The 19,673-nt window shown below is 33.6% G+C and overlaps 1 protein-coding gene across 1 annotated transcript in view; it reads left to right on the top strand.

Moving 5' to 3' along the window:
* The first annotated feature begins 838 nt into the window (after positions 1 to 838).
* Positions 839 to 19,673, top strand: part of LOC124353062 (signal transducer and activator of transcription 5B) — a 67,895-nt gene continuing 49,060 nt past the window's right edge. The window contains exons 1-3 of the mRNA XM_046802875.1: positions 839 to 1,107; positions 17,395 to 17,528; positions 17,803 to 17,959. Coding sequence (XP_046658831.1) covers positions 17,404 to 17,528; positions 17,803 to 17,959 — 282 coding nt within the window. The 5' untranslated portion in view covers positions 839 to 1,107; positions 17,395 to 17,403. The remainder of the gene's footprint in view (positions 1,108 to 17,394; positions 17,529 to 17,802; positions 17,960 to 19,673) is intronic.

Genomic DNA, 19,673 nt, shown 5'->3' with positions numbered 1-19,673 from the left:
ATAAAAATAAACAATAATATTATAATATAACACGATCCTGGAAGGCCTACTTTGGGGAATCCTGCCTGTGCGTAAACCTATTTGCATACAGCCACCTTCATTCAAATCCCAGAAAAGACTGAAAAATTTAGTTAAAAGGAAAGAAAACATAATAAAAACAGACATGTTTATTACTTCTTAATTTTTACTATATAAATCATGAGTTTGGTTGAAGCGGTAACGGTGTAAATAGAATTGTATGTTACCGTTATAATTTAAATAATTAAAAACTATGAAAACTACATTAAAGAACTATATGGCAAATTCTGGAGAAACTTTTAAACACTAAAGAAGAGTTTGATTTGATTTGACTGTTGTTTCATAGTTTCACGTGTTGGGTTCACTCTAGTTCCTGTTGTTTCATATTTTTTTAGGAAATTGATATATGTTACCTCATTACATTTTGTTTACGTTTCTTATATTGCGTGTTGAATGTTTTTGATCTTGTAATCATTTATTCAATAAGTTTAGAGATGGAATAAATAAAATAGTATTTAATCTATTCGGTTACCTGTAGCTTCTTTTGTATTTTTGCGATATATCTGAAATTTTCTGCGCCATGGAAAATATGACAATAAAAGATATGAGCTACTAATTGGTTGTAAATTACAGAAATTACTCTCTACTTTATTCATGAGAGGATTTCTGATGGTTATATAACAATTCGTTGTTTTAAAATGATTTATACTAAGAGAGAAACATTCATTTTCATATATATGCTATTAGTTTTTGCTACTGCATTGTCTTTAGTCAGATACTTCAGTCATTGGTTTACTTGCCCTAATTTAGAACATATTCTTTGGAGAGTATTTCCAATTCCAAGAAGTCTACTGTGTATGATAAAAAACTGAGTGGTTGGTAGGAAAATGTCATGAAATGGATAAATCGATTATGTGGGGTGTTATAACTATTTATTAGTGCTATAGATAAACTTAATATCTTCGTGTTTATTATCAGTGCGCGTTTTCATACATACTGCAGGGCTTGTAAAGGGCAGAAAAGCCATTGCATCATTATTGTCTTCAAGCACCAACCCCATCTAAGTGCGACATCGTAGTGTGATTTTAGGTAAATAATTTACAACTACATTACAGCCAATTACTCAAAAACAGTCTTTATGATGCTTACTTTTAAACATCAAGTATTGTAATAAAACACTGAAATGGTTTCTGTTTTCATTGTTTCTTAAATAGGCTTTTGTATAAAATGGTTCTTAGCAGAATTTAAAATTTAACCTTCCCTCAATTTCTTGCTTTATTGTCATTTAGGCATAGCCTAATCTTAGTATGTAGTTACATAATAAATTGAGAGTAGGTTATTGGATAATACTTCGCTGGACCCATACTGTAATACTTCTATCTATGATAATATCATAGTAGGTAAATCCAGTTTTTATATCACTTAGTTTTACCAACCACTGTTACATATATTGAATAACAGAACAATCAATCTATAATGTATCTAAAATACCAAGCAAGTAAAATATTTTAAAACAAAAGAATGAATTTAACATATAGCCTACAATGACATCTTATAAATAAACATGAATCTCTTAATTTGTTCCTAAATGCCAATCTAGAGAACAGCTCCGAGGCCAATTCAGTTAATTTTTTTGTCATTGGAGGCCAAAGAGGGTTTGTATGCAGAGAAAAATCAAAAAAGTTTCATGAAATATTTTTTAATTTAGATAAAATTATAATATTTGAGAAATATAATTCAAATTTTGTGTAACTGACAGTAATTAGCTGTTGACACTTTCAGGTAAAGTTTGCCAAAGAGATAGAAACATATTTTTACATTTAAATTTTAGAAAATATTAAACATAGGCTACAATGCTTGATCAGTATTAGTGTATGAGATTGCAAGGAGGAAGTTACTACCTCATCTTTTATTACAGATAGCGCCAGTGATGTATTTAAACCATCAAATACATTGGAAATAGTATTTAAACAATGTTATAAAACCCATCTTAATGATCAGAGCTGTCAATGTTTGCACATAATGTACTAGAAATTGGTTGGTTCCCCTGACATTGTGTAGGACATATTTACTGTGGTGGCAAAACAGGGTGGTAGACCAAACATTTCTAAACGAGCCATTCTTTCCCAGACTGTAGAACACAAGCGACAGAAGTAGATTCCGGGTAGGGTACGATAAGCGAACTTGGTTTTTATATCGAAATTGGCAAACGATATTACTTAAACATAACCATCGATATAATCAATCAATACTGATTAATTATTTTGAACAATTAACTTAAATAATCTATATTAACAGTTGTAAACACTTTCAAATAAAACACGTAAGGTAATATTTAAATGTTACGGCGTTAGGGTACGATATGCGGAGCCGGTTTTGGGTAGGGTACGATAAGTGGACCCGGTTTTTTATATCGAAATTGGCAAACGATATTACTTTATTACCTAATCATAACCATCGATATAATCAATCGATACTGATTAATTATTTTGTACTATTAACTTAAATTATCTATATCAACAGCTGTAAACACTCTAAAATAATACTTGTAGGATAATATTTCAATTTTACATAATTAATTCTGATTATTAAAAATGGCAGTCAATTTTATAAAACTACATGACGTCGCTTTTTCCTGGCTTCAACATGTTGGACTCATACAGAAAAAACCCATTATGTGAAATTTGTGGGAAAGAAACAACTGCAACTGTGAGAGGAGTAGGCCTAAATATGGTCGTCTTCAGTTTTCCTAATTTTGTTTATAATACTAATTTGTTTGATCACTGTAAATATTAAATTCATATTTTAATTTAAAACATATGATTGTTATTGAGGACTTATAGATACTTTTATATCGATTGATAGTCTAGGATTTGAGATGTGAATATTAGGTATCGATGACTATATTCTTCGATTAGCAGGTGTATTTTTATTTAATTTAACCTATGTATGTTTTGCACTTTGTATTTGTTGATTATTTATTTGTTATGTCCAATGTCATATCTGCAGTAATTTTGTATAGACCTACAATACATGTTTCAAAAAGGACTTTACAAATTTGAAAATTCATATAACTTTACTCATAAAAGATACAGTGTTTTTAAGAAAGACACGTGAAGATTTTATACCATAACTCATTGGGGTAATTAAAAACATTGTTTAACACATTCACTGCGTATGAGAAAATTACTGGCGACAGAAAATGCGGGAATTTTTTTTACTTAAAACGGAGTCAGGATAGCTGAAAGGGTTGTCCAAGGTATCCCGGAAGCTTCGTTGGTCGGAACGGGTGACGTCATGTCCATGCCGAGTCTGTTCGTCATCCGCACAAGGTGCCGGTCACCATGTTTTATGTGCTCGCATCGCACTAGGTTTCGGCACAATCACTCGTGAATTACACGTATATATTACATGTAGATAGTACATCAATTACACGGATATATTACATATTAGTTTGAAAAATATAAAATATCAAAAACAGTTAAAACTCTCCCCTCCTCAGTAAAAATTAGAAAAAAATCTATATACAGGGTGGCGCAAAAGTCACTGGACAGTTGGTTACGCCACTGCTGTTCGCGATTATTTAAATGAACGTTTCCAAAACAAAGTTATTGGTCAAAGGGCAGATATTGACATGTCCCCACGTTCACCAGATATCACACCAATGGATTTTTTCCTATGGGGAGTAGTCAAGGACTCTGTTTATTCTCGAAAGCTTCATACTATTGACGAACTGAAAGACTACATACATGATGCATTTCGAAAGCTTCATACTATTGATGAACTGAAAGACTACATACATGATGCATTTCGAAAGCTTCATACTATTGATGAACTGAAAGACTACATACATGATGCATTTCGAAAGCTTCATACTATTGATGAACTGAAAGACTACATACATGATGCATTTTATGATCTCACACTATGCGTAGAGTATGTAACAGTATTCCAGAAAGACTTCAAAGATGTATTAATGAAGACGGAAAACAATTTGAATATAAAAAATAATTTTAAGTATTGTTTGTAATAAAAAATAATTTCAAATAAATCTAGTCTTGTTTTAACCAACTGTCCAGTAACTTTTGCGCCACCCTGTACATCCCCACCCACTGCCAAAGACTAAAAACTACTTATTTGTCATCGTGATACTTATCAAAGCAACTAAGTTCACACAGACATGGTTCGTCAGGGCACACTGCACAATAGTACACTGTTTCCTTATGCTTGCCTTCTTGGTAGCAAACGTGGCACCTCCGGGTAACTGACTTGCCGTTTCCTTTGCACTTCGTTAGTTTGGAGAGACGATGCATGCTGTTGCGCGTTGGTGTGATGAGCAGTGGGGTTTCCTTTGGAGGGAGCAGGTCTTCAAGAACACGAACTTGGAAGTCATACAGGGACAGTCTATCTGAGTTTACAGGTAAAAAGAATTTACTACAACAACCTGGAGAAAGTGCACAAAAATTTTCTTGTGCCATCGCAGGGTCTTGCGCTCACAGGTGTAATAAGATACCATTTGGTCCAAGGTCAGACCCCTTCATGTGAGAGTTGTAGTACGTGATTGGTTTTGGCAGCGTTCGTTTTTGGTTTCTCCTGTTGGTGATTTGGACTTTGTCATATTGTGCGGAGATATAGGTCACTGTCCGCTTAACCCTCCATTGTCCAATCATGACACTTTGGGCATAGTTCACTATCGTTTCACCTTTGCCCAATGCCTTTGCCTTCACTGCTGGAGGTGTATGGAGTCTGTCGATGCGTAGGGTGCCGGTAGTGTAGGTTGAGTAACGTAGAATTTTGGATGATAAGACAAAACTATTATAAAAATTATCCATGAACAGGGAATGACCCAGGGGGGAAACCCAGGAAGTCACTCATCAGCTTCATGACGACTTTGACGGTATGAGTCCCTTGGGTTCATTCAGGGAATCAATTTTGATTCCATATTTGTGGTGCTTGCCCTTTACGTACTGGTGGAAGACCAGTCTGCCACGCTACAGTACCATCTCTTCGTCGATTGTCAGTTCACGGTTGGGATAATAGATCTGTCACATCTTATTGTTGAAATAATCAACAATATTTTAAATTTTAAAAGATGGGTCGTTAGCAGGTTTGGGGTGATTAGGGGTATCAACTCTTGAATAATGCAGACATCTCAAAATGCCAAGAAATCGATCTCGAGACATGTACTCCTTGAACATAAGAAAGTTCAACAACCGATGACTTTTCCAATAGTCGTTCAATCCATTCAGTCTGACGTTACTAGTCAACAGTAGAAGGCCTAAGAATGTTCTTAGTTCGGCCATCACTAAGTCCTTCCATTTGGTTATGCGAGACGCGGGAGTAGTGGTGGGGCCAAAAAATAGTTCCAGGGCATACAGGTTGGGTTGTCTAATGATATTCTCTAAAAACACGGTGTCAAAAAGGAGATTGAACCAGTCAATTGGTTTATTGTCACCTGGAATGGGAACGAGCAAGACAGGATGAACAGTGAACGGCAGGTCACGTAAACCAGTCATGTCACTGGCCGTGCCGGCCCACTGGGGGTGGGGGACACCGCCTTCACCGTCCCTAGAACTGTTTGAACTCGACTCATTGTCTTCATCAGATGAAAAATTATCGTCAATAACATTATCGTCTTCCTCCATTATGAGTACATACACTTACACAGTCAACAGACACTATAATCCACTCACACAATATCGAAAAGCATACACAACAAATGAAAATGGCAAACCGCGACGCGATTCGCACCAACTGACTCACCGAAACAGGCACACCTCGCTATGAGTGTTACAGCCTTCCTAGCCAACTGCTCAGCTCACACTGAGGTAATATGCTGTATGCTGAGCTCGCCCGTCCTCCGCCCGGTGCACCACTTTCGCATGACGAGCATGCTTGTCACCCGCAGTGAATGTGTTAAAATAATTGTTCCTTTACATTTTTATATAAAATTTAAAGAAACAAAATGCTTTATTTAAATATGTTACATAAAAAAGTTCCAGAAAAAGAAATAAAAATAATAAACAACACACTTTTTTTAAGTGAGGCATTTCAAACTGTGTATTTATCATTTTTTAAATAGGCCATAATGTTTTTGAACACAGTAAAAACAATAATTAACCATAGGATATACCTAAAAATTCGAACCTAAAAAAAAATAAATACCACAAGTAGACCTACATCTAATACAGTATTTCCAGGTCTATAAAAGTCAAATGTACTTTTCTTTTGTTCATCCTCATGATCTGAAGGAAGGATAATCCGAGTTGTCTTGGCTGGAAAATATTAGATAACCTTTATCCTCAGGGTCTAAGTCATCTACAACTAAATTAGTGAGATGATTTTTAAATCGGGGTATAATGCAATCTTCAAAACTCTCATCACTATCACTGTCACTTGGAATTATACTCAGAATCACTGTTCAACACTATCAACTTCAGAATGACACAAGTTTTCATGCTATATTATTACACATAATGTAAACAAGCAGTCAGAGAACACAGTGTACAAGATGAGCTATCAGCTGATCAACAGGCACAACATATTTAAAAGATCACATTAACCACAGTATGAATACGAAATTATGTATTTGGTTCTGGCATCTAAAATAAGAGACATAAGTACCAACAATATCTAGTGGAAATACGGTGAACTACGTGAACATTATAATGTCAAATGCCAACTACGTAACCAGCACATGACTCGACGTTCGGTTCCGGCCGAGTGCCATGTAATATGCAAAAATCCCATCGGTAGTCAATTTCTTTCCAAACTCGCACTAGGTTTGCAGGTGTAACTTGCTCAGCGGCGGTGTAGATTCTTGCTCTAAATACCAGTAGAGTGGCGGGTAAAGGAGGTACATACACCATATCCTTGATGAATCCTCCCCCAAAAAAAGTAGTGGTGTTAAGTCTGGAGAATGCTTGAGTCATGCAATTGGTGCAGCACGGCCAATCCATCGACCTCGAAAGCGGTCATTGAGAAATTCCTGGACTTCAGTCAGATTATGCGGTGGTGTGCCATCTTGCATGAAGTAACATTTCGTTCTTGGTCATCCACATCAATCTGGGTTATAAAAAATTGTTGCAACATATCCAGGTACACAATCCCGCGGATGGTTCTCTCTTGGAAAAAAAGGATCTGTACATTTCCTTCTTGCTCAACGCACAAAACAAATTCAGCTTAGGGCTATCATGAGCATGTTGCAATGTTTCATGTAGATTTTCACTGCTTTAAATCCTACAGTTATGTGTGTAAACCTTATCACTTTTAAAATCGAAAAGTTGACTCATCAGAAAAGATTGTGTTAATCATCATCATTACAACAACAACTTATTAACAACAATTAACAATTAATGCTGACCTCTCCTGGACAGATCACATACGCGATCTGACCAAAAAACTTTCATCAGGCACTTATGTGGTAAAGCGAATGAAGTGGATAGGAGGTTTGGAGACGGCAAAGACAGCATACTATGCTGTAGTGGAGTCCCACCTCAGATATGGCTTAATTTCATGGGGAGGAACATCTGAAACCAATCTCAACAAAATCCTGATACTCCAGAAAAAAGCTGTAAGGGCACTCTATAGCCTCAGCCCTAGGGAAAGCTGCAGAGAAGCTTTCAAATCCCTGCAGCTTCTTACTGTCATAGCACTATACATCCATGCAGTCGTCATCTACACCAGCCAGATGGACCTTCCTAGAAATGAAAATGCTCACTCATACCACACCAGACGAGCAACGGACTACATTCTCCCTGTACACCACACATCGCAATTCAGCAAAAAACCTTCTTACATTGGACGCAAAATCATTAATGCACTACCACCAAATCTCAAGAACATGAAAGGGAACGAACTGAAAAGACATTTTCGAGACTGGCTGATGGAACGACCTGTATATTCATTGAAGGAGTTCTTCGATCTTCTATAAATACCACATCAATATTTGTAAAGCAAGAAATATTAATCTAAGTTTTTGTTATTATCTACTATTGACGCAATTGTATTTCTTAAAGAAACAACAAATAAAGAATATTGTCTATTGTCTATCATCATCTAATCAATCTGACATATCCACACAGAAGTTCTTCTGTACAATCTATAAGTGTCTTTAATTGGTTGTAATTTGCCGTACTCAATCTGGTTTCAAATACAGACGTTTTCTCAACACACGCCAAACTGTCGTGTGTGGAACTTGCAGCTCACGAGATGGACACCAGGTCGATTTCGTAGGGCTGTTGTCTTACTGAAAACTTAGCCTCACTTGCCCGATGACGGTCAGATATGTATGGACGACCTGATTTCTTATGTTTTACTGACAACCTCGTTTCTACAAAACATGTATGCCACTGATAAATTTTGTGCCTACTAGGATGATCTTCAGCGTACTTGGTATGAAAATTACGCGGAGCTATTGTTGCCGACTTTGATTCTTCAAACCAAAACACACAGCTAGCACGCTCTGGTTCAGTAAAGGCAGCCATCTTTAACGTAACTTCCAATAGTTGTAACGTGATTCTGCACAAGTGAACTCTGCAAGTAAAAAAATTGATGCGTTTTCCTTTAAAACAACACTAAAACCAGCAATGTACCGTTTATTAATAAAATTGTTTTTTTTTTCACTCGTCTCTCTAATTGTAATGATACCATTCACCCTTGCCTTAAGTTTGGATATTATTTCAAGTGATGATTTTGTTTTTTCGGCAGGAGTGCAGGTTACCGCTTGAAGTGCCACTGATGTTTACATGGCCAGGTGCATTTGTTGTCGGTACTTTCCTATGCTCAGATCATGTTGAATGATTGACATGAGAAAGTACTGATCACAAAATAATGTCTCTAGCCCTCAGTGCAGACTGGTATGGTTCTGTCGTGCTTCTGACAGTAAAATAACAAAGTCATAATTCAGGGTAGTACCTGAATTCAAGCTCATACTATGTTAACACTCTGACCACCTTAGGTATTCCATTGATTAATTAAGATAACATTAAATTTACTCTGTTATCTATCTACAATATATAGGCTATCTACCTCATCGTGTAAGCATTTAATAGATTTGATACATATTAAAATAATATCTTATTAAAAAAATTATTTTGTTTATTTAAAAAATATGTCTTTTTAGCATGATGTGTGTTTAATCCATTCAAGACATTGGACGGGCAGTTTCCGTCCTCTACTTTGCGCGGCCCAACGACTAAAGACGGGCCTGTCCGCTAAACATGAAATCGACGTAGTTGAATATATTGCCGATAGATCGCAGAGGCATTCACATTTGCTGCATATTTTGTTCTCAATATTCTAGTCTATGTTTTTCTTCTTCTTCGTTGCTGAAAATCATCTGATATTGCTTCAAATCATCTTGGCAAAACAGCTTTCTTTCGTTTGTAAACAGTCAAGATGGCGTTTTGCGACCGTAAATTCAGATGATTTTGCGGCTTACGTTGCTAATGTTTTAGATGAAAGTGGTGATGAGGAAAGTGACAGTGAACAAGATGACATGATACATGAAAATAATTAAATGTCTGATGGTACAAACGATGACAGCAGTGATAATGAAAGTGACGATAACCCACTGGCTAGGCCTTGTGATTTTGCGTGGAGTGTTGGACCAAATACTGTTAGTACAATGCGTTTTACCGGCAATCATGGAATAAATCCTATCATTTCGAGGCAGTTAAGAGAAAACTGCACTGAATCAGATGTGTTCAATTACTTCTGTGACGAAACCTTTTGGGCTCAGGTAACCCTTTGGTAGGCCTCCCGCTTGTGGAGAATCACCACTGCGCCTTCAAGGAAAGTTTTGGGGGCATTTTATTGAAAAGATACCTCCAACCACCAAAGCCAGGCCCTCAATAAAATGTAAAGTTTGTGCCTTACAGGGGAAAAGAAGTGAAACAGTGTACCAATGTAAAAAGTGTCATGTTCCACTTCATCTGGAAACATGTTTTGAGGTGTTTCACACCCAAACCAACTTCTAAAGAAGTATAATAAAAATTTTTAAATTGTGTAAATATATGTATATTTCCAAACCAACTTCTAAAGAAGTATAATAAAAATGTTTAAATAGTGTAAATATATGTATATTTAAAAAAACTAACATTTTGTGTTCATACAATAAAAAGGAATAACTAAGGTTAATTTATAATATTCATAGCATGTTATACAGTAAGTGTTATGCAAAGTGCACCTATTCTTACTCGAAAGCATGGAAAATATCCAGTTCTGTAGTCCAAAAATTATAGTAATTTATTCAGTCACGAATGGGTTAAAATTGTTATTAATGTAAACAATTTTATTAATGTACATTAATAACAAGAAAAATATTATTATTTATAATTATCAGTACTAAATGTATTTTCAAAATCAAAGTAAAATTATTATTTTAAACTGATGAAGTCAAAAAATTAACTTAACTTCTATTTAATGCAGAAGCTTAAATCACTTGTTAGAGAATCTGCGTAATTTACTTTTAGAACTGTTCAAATTTTAAAACCTTTGATATGATAATATATGCAATACGTGTATTAGAAACTTTAATTTGACCAGTAGGCTATGTCTATTTATAGAACACACCATTCCAATCTAAGTAGTTTCAAAAATCTTAAAAGCTTGTTTTTAACATATGAAATAAGTGTCCAAGGTCTATTAACAATTTAGTTGTATCAGCTAGCAGTAACAGAGACATTCATAATTCCTGATTTGAAACCAAATAAATGCAATAGAGTACCAAAGTATCTGACAGAATGTAACTAGTCTTTACGGAACTGACTAACTTTTTTCCCAACTTTGCTGTCCCCAAAATCAATAGAGTTAATCCTTGGGCCAAGAGGACCCAATGTACCAAGTTTCAAGTCTGTAGGGTCTTTCTGTCAAGATTTACCAAACAGACAGACATATAGATGTCACAATTTTAAGAAGGACCTGGTTGGTACAAAAATAATTTTTGTATATTAACTCAATATATGATAAATATTGTTAATGAGAAGCTGAACACAAAAAGTAACATCTAGATAATAGTGCTAATAATTTCACTTAAGAGAAATTTAAATTTACATTGTTGCGACAGTTTAGCAACTGAATGACTTTCATCTGATAATAACGAGACAAACAATATGTTAGTCAGTACGTTTTTAATCTCTAAAAATCAATGTCAGATTTTGTGTTAAACTTGTTTAACAAAGGCATACATTTTTCAATATATAATGGACGTTTTTCATACGTGGATATAGTTATCCCATCAGATTCTGCTGCAAATCACTGAAAAAGTCTAAAAAACCAACAAGCAATTTAACTTCAACAGAGATTAGTGCTCGTAAATCACCAAGAAATGAATCTATACCGTAGTTATTCTTCCTGCTGATAAAGGTAAAATCACAGTTATCTTAGACAAAGAAGAGTTTGCTTGTAAAATTAATAAATTAATTAATGTTGAATATACTTCTCTAAATAAGAATCATACATTAAAAATTTAGGGAATTGTAAAACAGACACTAAAAATCATTAACATTAATTAGGTAAACCTTCTGATTACTATTTATGAGTGTTTCCTTACATGATCAAATAAAGTGCATTATAAAATAAAACAATTTTTAACTAAAAACAATTATATTGTAAATAACTAAATTTCTGTCTTACAAGCAACCCTTTTTTAAGTATTCAATTTATAATTATGACAATAAATCACAATCTTAATGAAATTAAGTACAATAAGGATACATAGTATGACATTTTTACAAAAACTTGTAAACATCCTCCTTTCTTAAATTATTATTTAACTATGAACCCGTTAGCCACCCACTTTGAAATTTTGAGAACCGCTTACCAAAAATATAAAGTATATATAGGAAATTTTCAAAAATATACTTTTTAAGAAAATAAAAATTTTGATATTTTAACAAAAACTTTATGACAAAGTATGTTGTGCTGTACATCAAAAGAAACGAACATTTAAAACTGAGTAAAATGACATCGCTCCCATCTCTCTAGCTCGATTATAGGGGAAAACCTATGGTGATTTCAAAATGTGTTGGTTCCAGTTTTTTTTGTGGATTTTGAGAAACTTTACCTCCGTAACTTTGAAACTGTTTCAAATATTTGTAGAAAAATTGGAAATTTTCCTAATTTATATGAAAAATTTCTTAATACCAAATTTCATCAAATTTTGAGATGGTGAAGTAGAATTTTTTTTATTTTATTGTGTTGATTTCATACAGAATGACCCTGATATTTTTAAACCTATGGTAAAAGAAATCCAGTCAATATGTTATACTATTATAATTTATTACTTTTTGGTGTTTACCTCTTTCTATTTATACTAACTGATGATGCCGTATTAAACTAGCGAAAGCGCTTTTTAAATAAAACTTTTTTATGTATATAATATAATTATATAGTGAATCATGGTAGAAGGACAAATTGTGCAAAATAATAACAAATTTAAATACTATTATAAACAAATAGGCAAGAAAAGATACAAAATAAAAAAAGACTAACATTTGTATCAATCGTGCAACAGCTATCAGTTTAAAACTAGATATAGTAAAATGTAGGAATAATAAATAATAATGATATAAACGGAACAATAACTACATGTGTACACTTATACAAAACAACATTTGTATCAATCGTGCAACAGCTATCAGTTTAAAACTAGATATAGTAAAATGTAGGAATAATAAATAATAATGATATAAACGGAACAATAACTACATGTGTACACTTATACAAAACAACCGGAGAATAATGTGCTTGTCTGATGTGTTGTGTGTATTTTAACGTGTGATAGTTCCTGGTGCTTTGTAATCAGACCTCTATCAGGGATAAAACCTTCACTGATATTCTTCTCAAGGTGTTGCAGCTGTCGTTGAAATATTCCACCATACCAAGTTTCCAATACAAGTAGTTCTTGCCAAAGGACTGTGGTAATAATAACCACTGGTCCTGGTTCGACGGCCAAAAAGTCAACATTCTGGTCAGAACCCTAAAGTCAACTTCAGACAAGAGCTTAGAACAGCGAAAGTGGCCATTTATAATATTGTGTTGCAGAACTGTGGTACATTTCGTCTCAAGCGCATTGAATGGAGTTTCAACTCATTCGCATCCACATCAGTAAGGACCTCTCAGTAACTAAGTAGATCGATGACTTCTCGGGTTGTAGGTCTGATTATGTGGCATGGTCACCTAAGGAAGCATCATCACATAGTCGGCATCCGCTCTGTAGAATGTGTGATGTGCAGGATGAAACTGCCAAACACTTACTTTTTGATTGCCCTGCAATAGCAAGGGAGCGGTATGCCATCTTTGGTAGTTTGGAAAAGGGTGGTGAATTTCCCCAGGAGGACCTGATAGGTTGTTTTCGGCGGTTTGTGGAACTGCTGAAATCATACACTGGTAGGCCTCATAGTGTGCTTCCGGGGTGCATGGCAATAGGCCGCCTCATAGAAGAAGCAGAACCCAACGTCACGCCCACCAGCCTCAAGAACTTGCTTTGTAGAACTCAATGCTCTCTGCCGTATGAGGAGATCAGACAGGGAGGCATACTTTAACCCTTACCGAGCCAACGTTATTAGACGTCATGCCTAAACTAGCGCTAAAAGCCAACGACGTCCACTGACGCAAAATCAATTTTTTATTTTAATATTATTTAAAAGCATTTCTGGGTAACAAACTTAGTAAAAACTGTCAAACAAGGTTTATCTAAACAAGAGACAATCGTTCGTGTCTACTTTGAAGGTCACGGCTCTTGTTCGATCGACAAAATAGTGGGCGGCCGGATGTTCATAGTCTCCTGCAGAGCCAACGACGTCTACTGATGCGCGCTCAGTCCGCCTGTAGCCTTCCGTGAGGTTAGATGTTTATTCGCCCTTCCATTTTCGATCCGCGTATTTATCTTTTCAATTTTGATGTTAATCAATATTTTTAATCAATTTGCAGTGTAGTTTATGTATTATTATCGTGATGTAGGGCTTTATTGTCAAGTTTTTTTTTAGTTCATTGATTTTATTTAATTTGTATATATATATATATATATAAATTTTTACTATATTCTTTATATTTTTTCTAAATACAAATTACTATATGCTTGTTTTTTGTAAAATATAACAATAACTGTGTTCAACTATTATTAATTTTATATATGAACACATAGAATGTCAAAATTAAATTTTTTTCAGTGAAATTATGATTTTACCATTTTTTGGCTGTAAATTAACAATAAAGAGTGAAAAAAAAATATTTTGTCGTTTTTTTTTTTACCTGTTATGTTATAAGAATTATAAAAAAAAAATTGGTTTTGGTATGTGGGAATTTTTTTATTTTTAAGGTGTATGGCTCTTAGGAGTAGTTTTGGTTATTTATTTGTGGCTCGCTAAGGGTTAAGCCTTGTTATACTATAGAACAGTACAGAGTCCACAGAATTGCAAGATTAATTATACCCTTAGTAGACTGAGAAATAAAGCTCATTAACCTATTAGCCCTGTTGCACACTGTATAAACATGCTCTCCAAAATACAAATCATTATAGATTATGGCTAGGTCTCTGGCAAGGTAATTATCCGTATAACTGCCTACTTCAATGTGTAATAAAAAATCAAGGGAGAAGGAGAGCGGTGAATTTTTATGACGATGCAAGTTTATTTCCATATTGTTGTTGGTGTATTAGGACATAACACTGTCAAGCTTCAAGGCTCATCTATAAATGAGTAACATCGTGGTCAGAGGATATCTGTAGATGAGTAAAATCGTGGCTCATCTGTAGATGAGTAACATCGTGGTCAGAGGACATATCGAGTCACCTGCAAACAGCAATGAATCCGCATCCACCATGACTCAAATTATTATTATTACTCAATCCGGTCATTATTGAATAAATTGAAAAGATTTAAACAGAGGTGGAAGCCTTGAACCCCCAATGTCTGAAACAAATCCCTTTCGACATCTTTGAACCGAACAAGAGATTATTCGAGTGGAATTATCGGTGGAAAACCCAAGCTGGCTGGCGTTAATAATACTTCCGAAGAAGGGATTCATTCTGTCAAGCACTAAACTCTCAAACACTTACCGAGAGCAGGAAGAATTGTTATATTAATTCTTAATATCGGATCGATTTGTGTAGAGGAACAATTTGACCACTTTTTAAAATGTTAGGAATGATCCCAGAACTAAATGACTCATTAAAAAACTGTTGCAAAGGTTCAGCAAGTATATTGCTCCAATGCCCAAGAAGAGCAAGTGATATTTTATCTGGACCAACACCCTTGGACGTATCCTCGCCAGCTAATTTAATTCTTACTTCATCTACGGAAAAATCTAGAAAATTGATACTCTTAGAGGTTAAAATTCAAATGTAGGAACAAATCTTTATGGGAGATTCATTAAAGTATCTTTGTGCATTTTTTATTTAACATCTTGTAACAAAGATGTAAGCATTTTAATTTTTCTTGACAATGTTCCAATAACTAGTAACTAAAAAAACCACCTAGGTCACTTATGTTACATTTTAAATGATTAGGCTATGAAACACTAGTGTAAAAATAAAAATGCGAGGCAAAATATAGCTAGATTAAGTTAAATTTGATTATTACCATATTCTCTACCTTTAAGAAATTAACTACTCCATTGGGTACAAATAATTATTTATAAAATTTGTTTTTAAACCATACATAATGGTTTCTAAGATGTAACTCAATCCTAATGACCTTAGGGCGCTCATCCCCGGTCACTTCCTGGTAGGTTCCCCTGAGTCCAAGGTGACTTAGGAAAACACCAACCCAAATGAGCTGCAAAGAGATCTCATTTCATCTTTTCATGAAAATCGTCATTGAGTTGTTTTCGAAGGGACATGTCAGGGGTTTCCCCGAAAGACATTGCAAAGCTCCAGAAGGCACAAGAGTTGGAAGAAATGCTGTTTTATGCATGAGTCAACTAGGCTGTACAGCATAATTTGGAAGAAGCATTGACTACGAAGCTGAAAAACAGTTTGACAAATTTGCACAGAATGATTGTTTGTTGTCTACTATGAGCGATCTTCTCAGTTGTGGGCTTAATTAGGTCAAAATCGTTTATATAGTTTTTTGGTTTGGTTTTAATGATACTTTTGTTTTTAAAATCTGTAGTATAGTTTACGTGATTTGGTTATTTTTTTTACTCCATATATTTGGCTATCAATTTTACTATTTTCTGTAAAATAAGGAACAATAAGGAAGTTATTGGAACAACTGTATATAATATAGTCTCTTATGATAATTAATCTATGTTGTATTTTAATACGCAAAACTACCTATGTTAGTTACGCATGTAAAAAGTTAAAAACTCCTTATAATCTTAATTACTATTAAAAAGAACTGTACAAACGGAAACCAATGTATAGTTTAAAAAGTTCAATAAACGTTATTCTAATGAATTCACTTGAGAAAATATATCTTAATTCCAGATAAGATAGCCTACTGTAGAGCATTCTCTTAGAAACAAATTCAATGTGGGTTTTCCAATTTATAATCAAATCAATGTTAATAATGCCTAATAGTTTTGCAGATTTATTTTCTATGCATAATATGAGTCTAAATTGTTTTCTGGGCTTTTTTCCTTGGTTACAAAGAAGATTTTTAGTTAAAAAAGTTTTTTTCTCAGATTTCTGATTCTGGAATCCTCTCTGTAAAACAGAAATGTACTGCGGTTCCTAGGAATTAGTATTGTATGTCAGCATAGCAATTGACTGCTACACTGCCAAGTTGGATGGCAAATTATCGGCTGCAATGATTTAAAAAAATCAAAGAACTGATTTCAAAGAATGGAACTATGGTTTTCAAAGATATTTCAAAATCAAAATATGTATTAAGTATTTAAAGTATAAATAAAAAATAAATTTAAAACGCAATGATTGTATCGTAATTATGTGGGCATTTAAAAAATTATTATTTCTTATTATTTACATTTATATTATCACTTTATTAACAACTTTTAAAATTTAATGAAAAGTTATTATTTTTTATTTTTATCGTGTAATATATAGTTAACATCAAAAAGGGATGTAATAATTGCTAATTTGATCTATTATGGCTATAATATCACATAAATATCAGTCTATTTTGGTGATCTATGATCATTTTGCCTTTGTAACAACTATATGTACAAACAATCAGAAAATAAGTGTTCTTACTAATTACTTGTTATAATTTACACTCTTTACTGAATTCTGTAATTGTGTATAAAGTGTTAGTAAATCTTTGACATATATTTTATGTGGCAGCATACTTGTGCTTTGCACTTATGATACTTTTGTCATTGACGTGTCATTACTAAGTAGAGAATCTTTCAATTCATCGTACATGTACACGAAATGATAGTAGGCCTATAGTTAAATCAAACATTTTTCAGTTATTGACCATGGCCTTGTGGACAAAGACGCAAAACCTTCAAGGAGAAGCTCTACAGCAGATAAGGGCCCTGTATGGAGAGCACTTTCCAATAGAAGTACGTCATTTCCTTGCGCCATGGATCGAAGAAAAAATGTAAGTTACATTTTAATTTTTAGGTGATAGGCAATGGAGATGCTTACTCTCTTAATGTGTCAGGTGTTTGACATTTTTTTTTAATCTGTTCCTTAGGATAAAATTGAGCAGAATAATGGAATTTCTTTTGGCGTCATCTATATAAAACAAAATATTTGTATTGGAAAATTATGTGGTGCGTAAAATTTGATATATCTCTGATTCTTTTTTTGGTTTTCTTTTACAAATCTTATTTCAATATTTATGAATCTTGTATTACTTTGTTCTTTTTTAGAAATGATATAAATCCTGATAACCAACAACATGAGCATTTTGCACACAATCTATTCACATCCTTTCTACAAGAGTTGGAGACGAAAGCTAGCACTTTTGTAACAGAGGAGCTGTTTTTGTCGAAGCTCAAACTTGCCGAAGCTGCTAAAATGTTCAGGGTAAGCTAAATAAAAGTGTATTCTGATTTGATAATCTGCTTCATTGATTTTAAGTTCATTTTCAATGTGTTGTATTGTTTTTGGCAGATTCACGAAAGTATCTTTGTACATATTTTATTTTATATCATACAATAAAGATTTAAGCATTATAATTTTTCTTGGCAATTTTCCAATAACTAGTAACTAAAAAAGTCACCTAGGTTGCTTATGTTACATTTAACATTATTAGGTCTTTGAAGCACTAGAGCAGAGATAAAAATACAACGCAACATATACCTAGATTAAGTTAACTTATTATTATCATCTGCCTGGCTTTGAGAAAACTATTCCATTGGGTACAAATGTTCATGTATTAAATATTCATTTAACATTTGTTTTCCATTTTGTAGTAATTGTTTTTAATTTTTTTAATTGTGCTGGTAATCTGCCAATTAGTTTAATTGCCATGTATGTAGCTTTTACTTAAAACTTCAATACTATGTTGTTCACCTAAGAATTGTTGATTTCTTGTCTATTTGTGACTGTTTAATAAGTGATTGTGTACAATTTTTGTGTGTATTTGACTATAGATTTTGGTCTAAATATCACATTCATTATCGGAGAAATTTTCAATGTTGAAATGACGACTTAACTATAGTTAATTATACTTTATTCATTACTACATCTATCATCATCATATACATCACTCAAACTACACAATAACTTTGGACTCAAAAGAAAAAAATTAGCTGGTAAAGATTGCTGTCCTATTACAGCATCTGTCAGTAACATTGCAAGCCATCTAGAAATAAGCAATATCATTATCATGTTGATAATTATTAAATGTTACAACTTATTGTATTTACTTACATTATGCTTAATTATTTGTTGTTTTTAAACACCTAAATGCAATTTCTGAAAATATTCAAAATGTTTGTTTTAAATGGCATAATTAATACAACATAACATAAGTCTGATAATTCGTATTTATGTGTAGCAACGTTACTGCCAGAACCCACTCAGTTTGTTTCAAATGACTGTTGTAAGGAACCATAATGTAAGACATAATTCGTGTTTTGTGTAGCAACATTATTGCCAGAACCCACTCAGTTTGTTTGTTTCTAATGTTACTTTGTAAGGAACCATAATATAAAACATAATTTGTGTTTTGTGTAGCAACGTTACTGCCAGAACCTACTCAATTTGTTTGTTTCTAATGACTGTTGTAAGGAACCATAATATAAGACATAATTTGTGTTTGGTGTAGCAACGTTATAGCCAGAACCTACTCAGTTTGTTTGTTTCAAATGACTGTTGTAAGGAACCATAATGTAAGACTGATAATTTGTGTTTTGTGTAGCAACGTTATAGCCAGAACCTACTCAGTTTGTTTGTTTCAAATGACTGTTGTAAGGAACCATAATGTAAGACATAATTTGTATTTTAGTGTAGCAACGTTATTGCCAGAACCTACTCAGTTTGTTTGTTTCAAATGACTGTTGTAAGGAACCATAATATAAGACATAATTTGTGTTTAGTGTAGCAACATTATTGCCAGAATCCACTCAGTTTGTTTGTTTCAAATGACTGTTGTAAGGAACCATAATATAAGACATAATTTGTGTTTTGTGTAGCAACATTATTGCCAGAACCTACTCAGTTTGTTTGTTTCAAATGACTTGTAAGGAACCATAATATAAGACATAATTTGTGTTTAGTGTAGCAACATTATTGC

The sequence above is a fragment of the Homalodisca vitripennis genome, chromosome 1 (genome assembly GCF_021130785.1).
Source record: "Homalodisca vitripennis isolate AUS2020 chromosome 1, UT_GWSS_2.1, whole genome shotgun sequence".
NCBI lineage: Eukaryota > Metazoa > Arthropoda > Insecta > Hemiptera > Cicadellidae > Homalodisca > Homalodisca vitripennis.
Note: the sequence above shows the minus strand (reverse complement) of the source record. Positions and strands in the feature narration are given on the sequence as shown.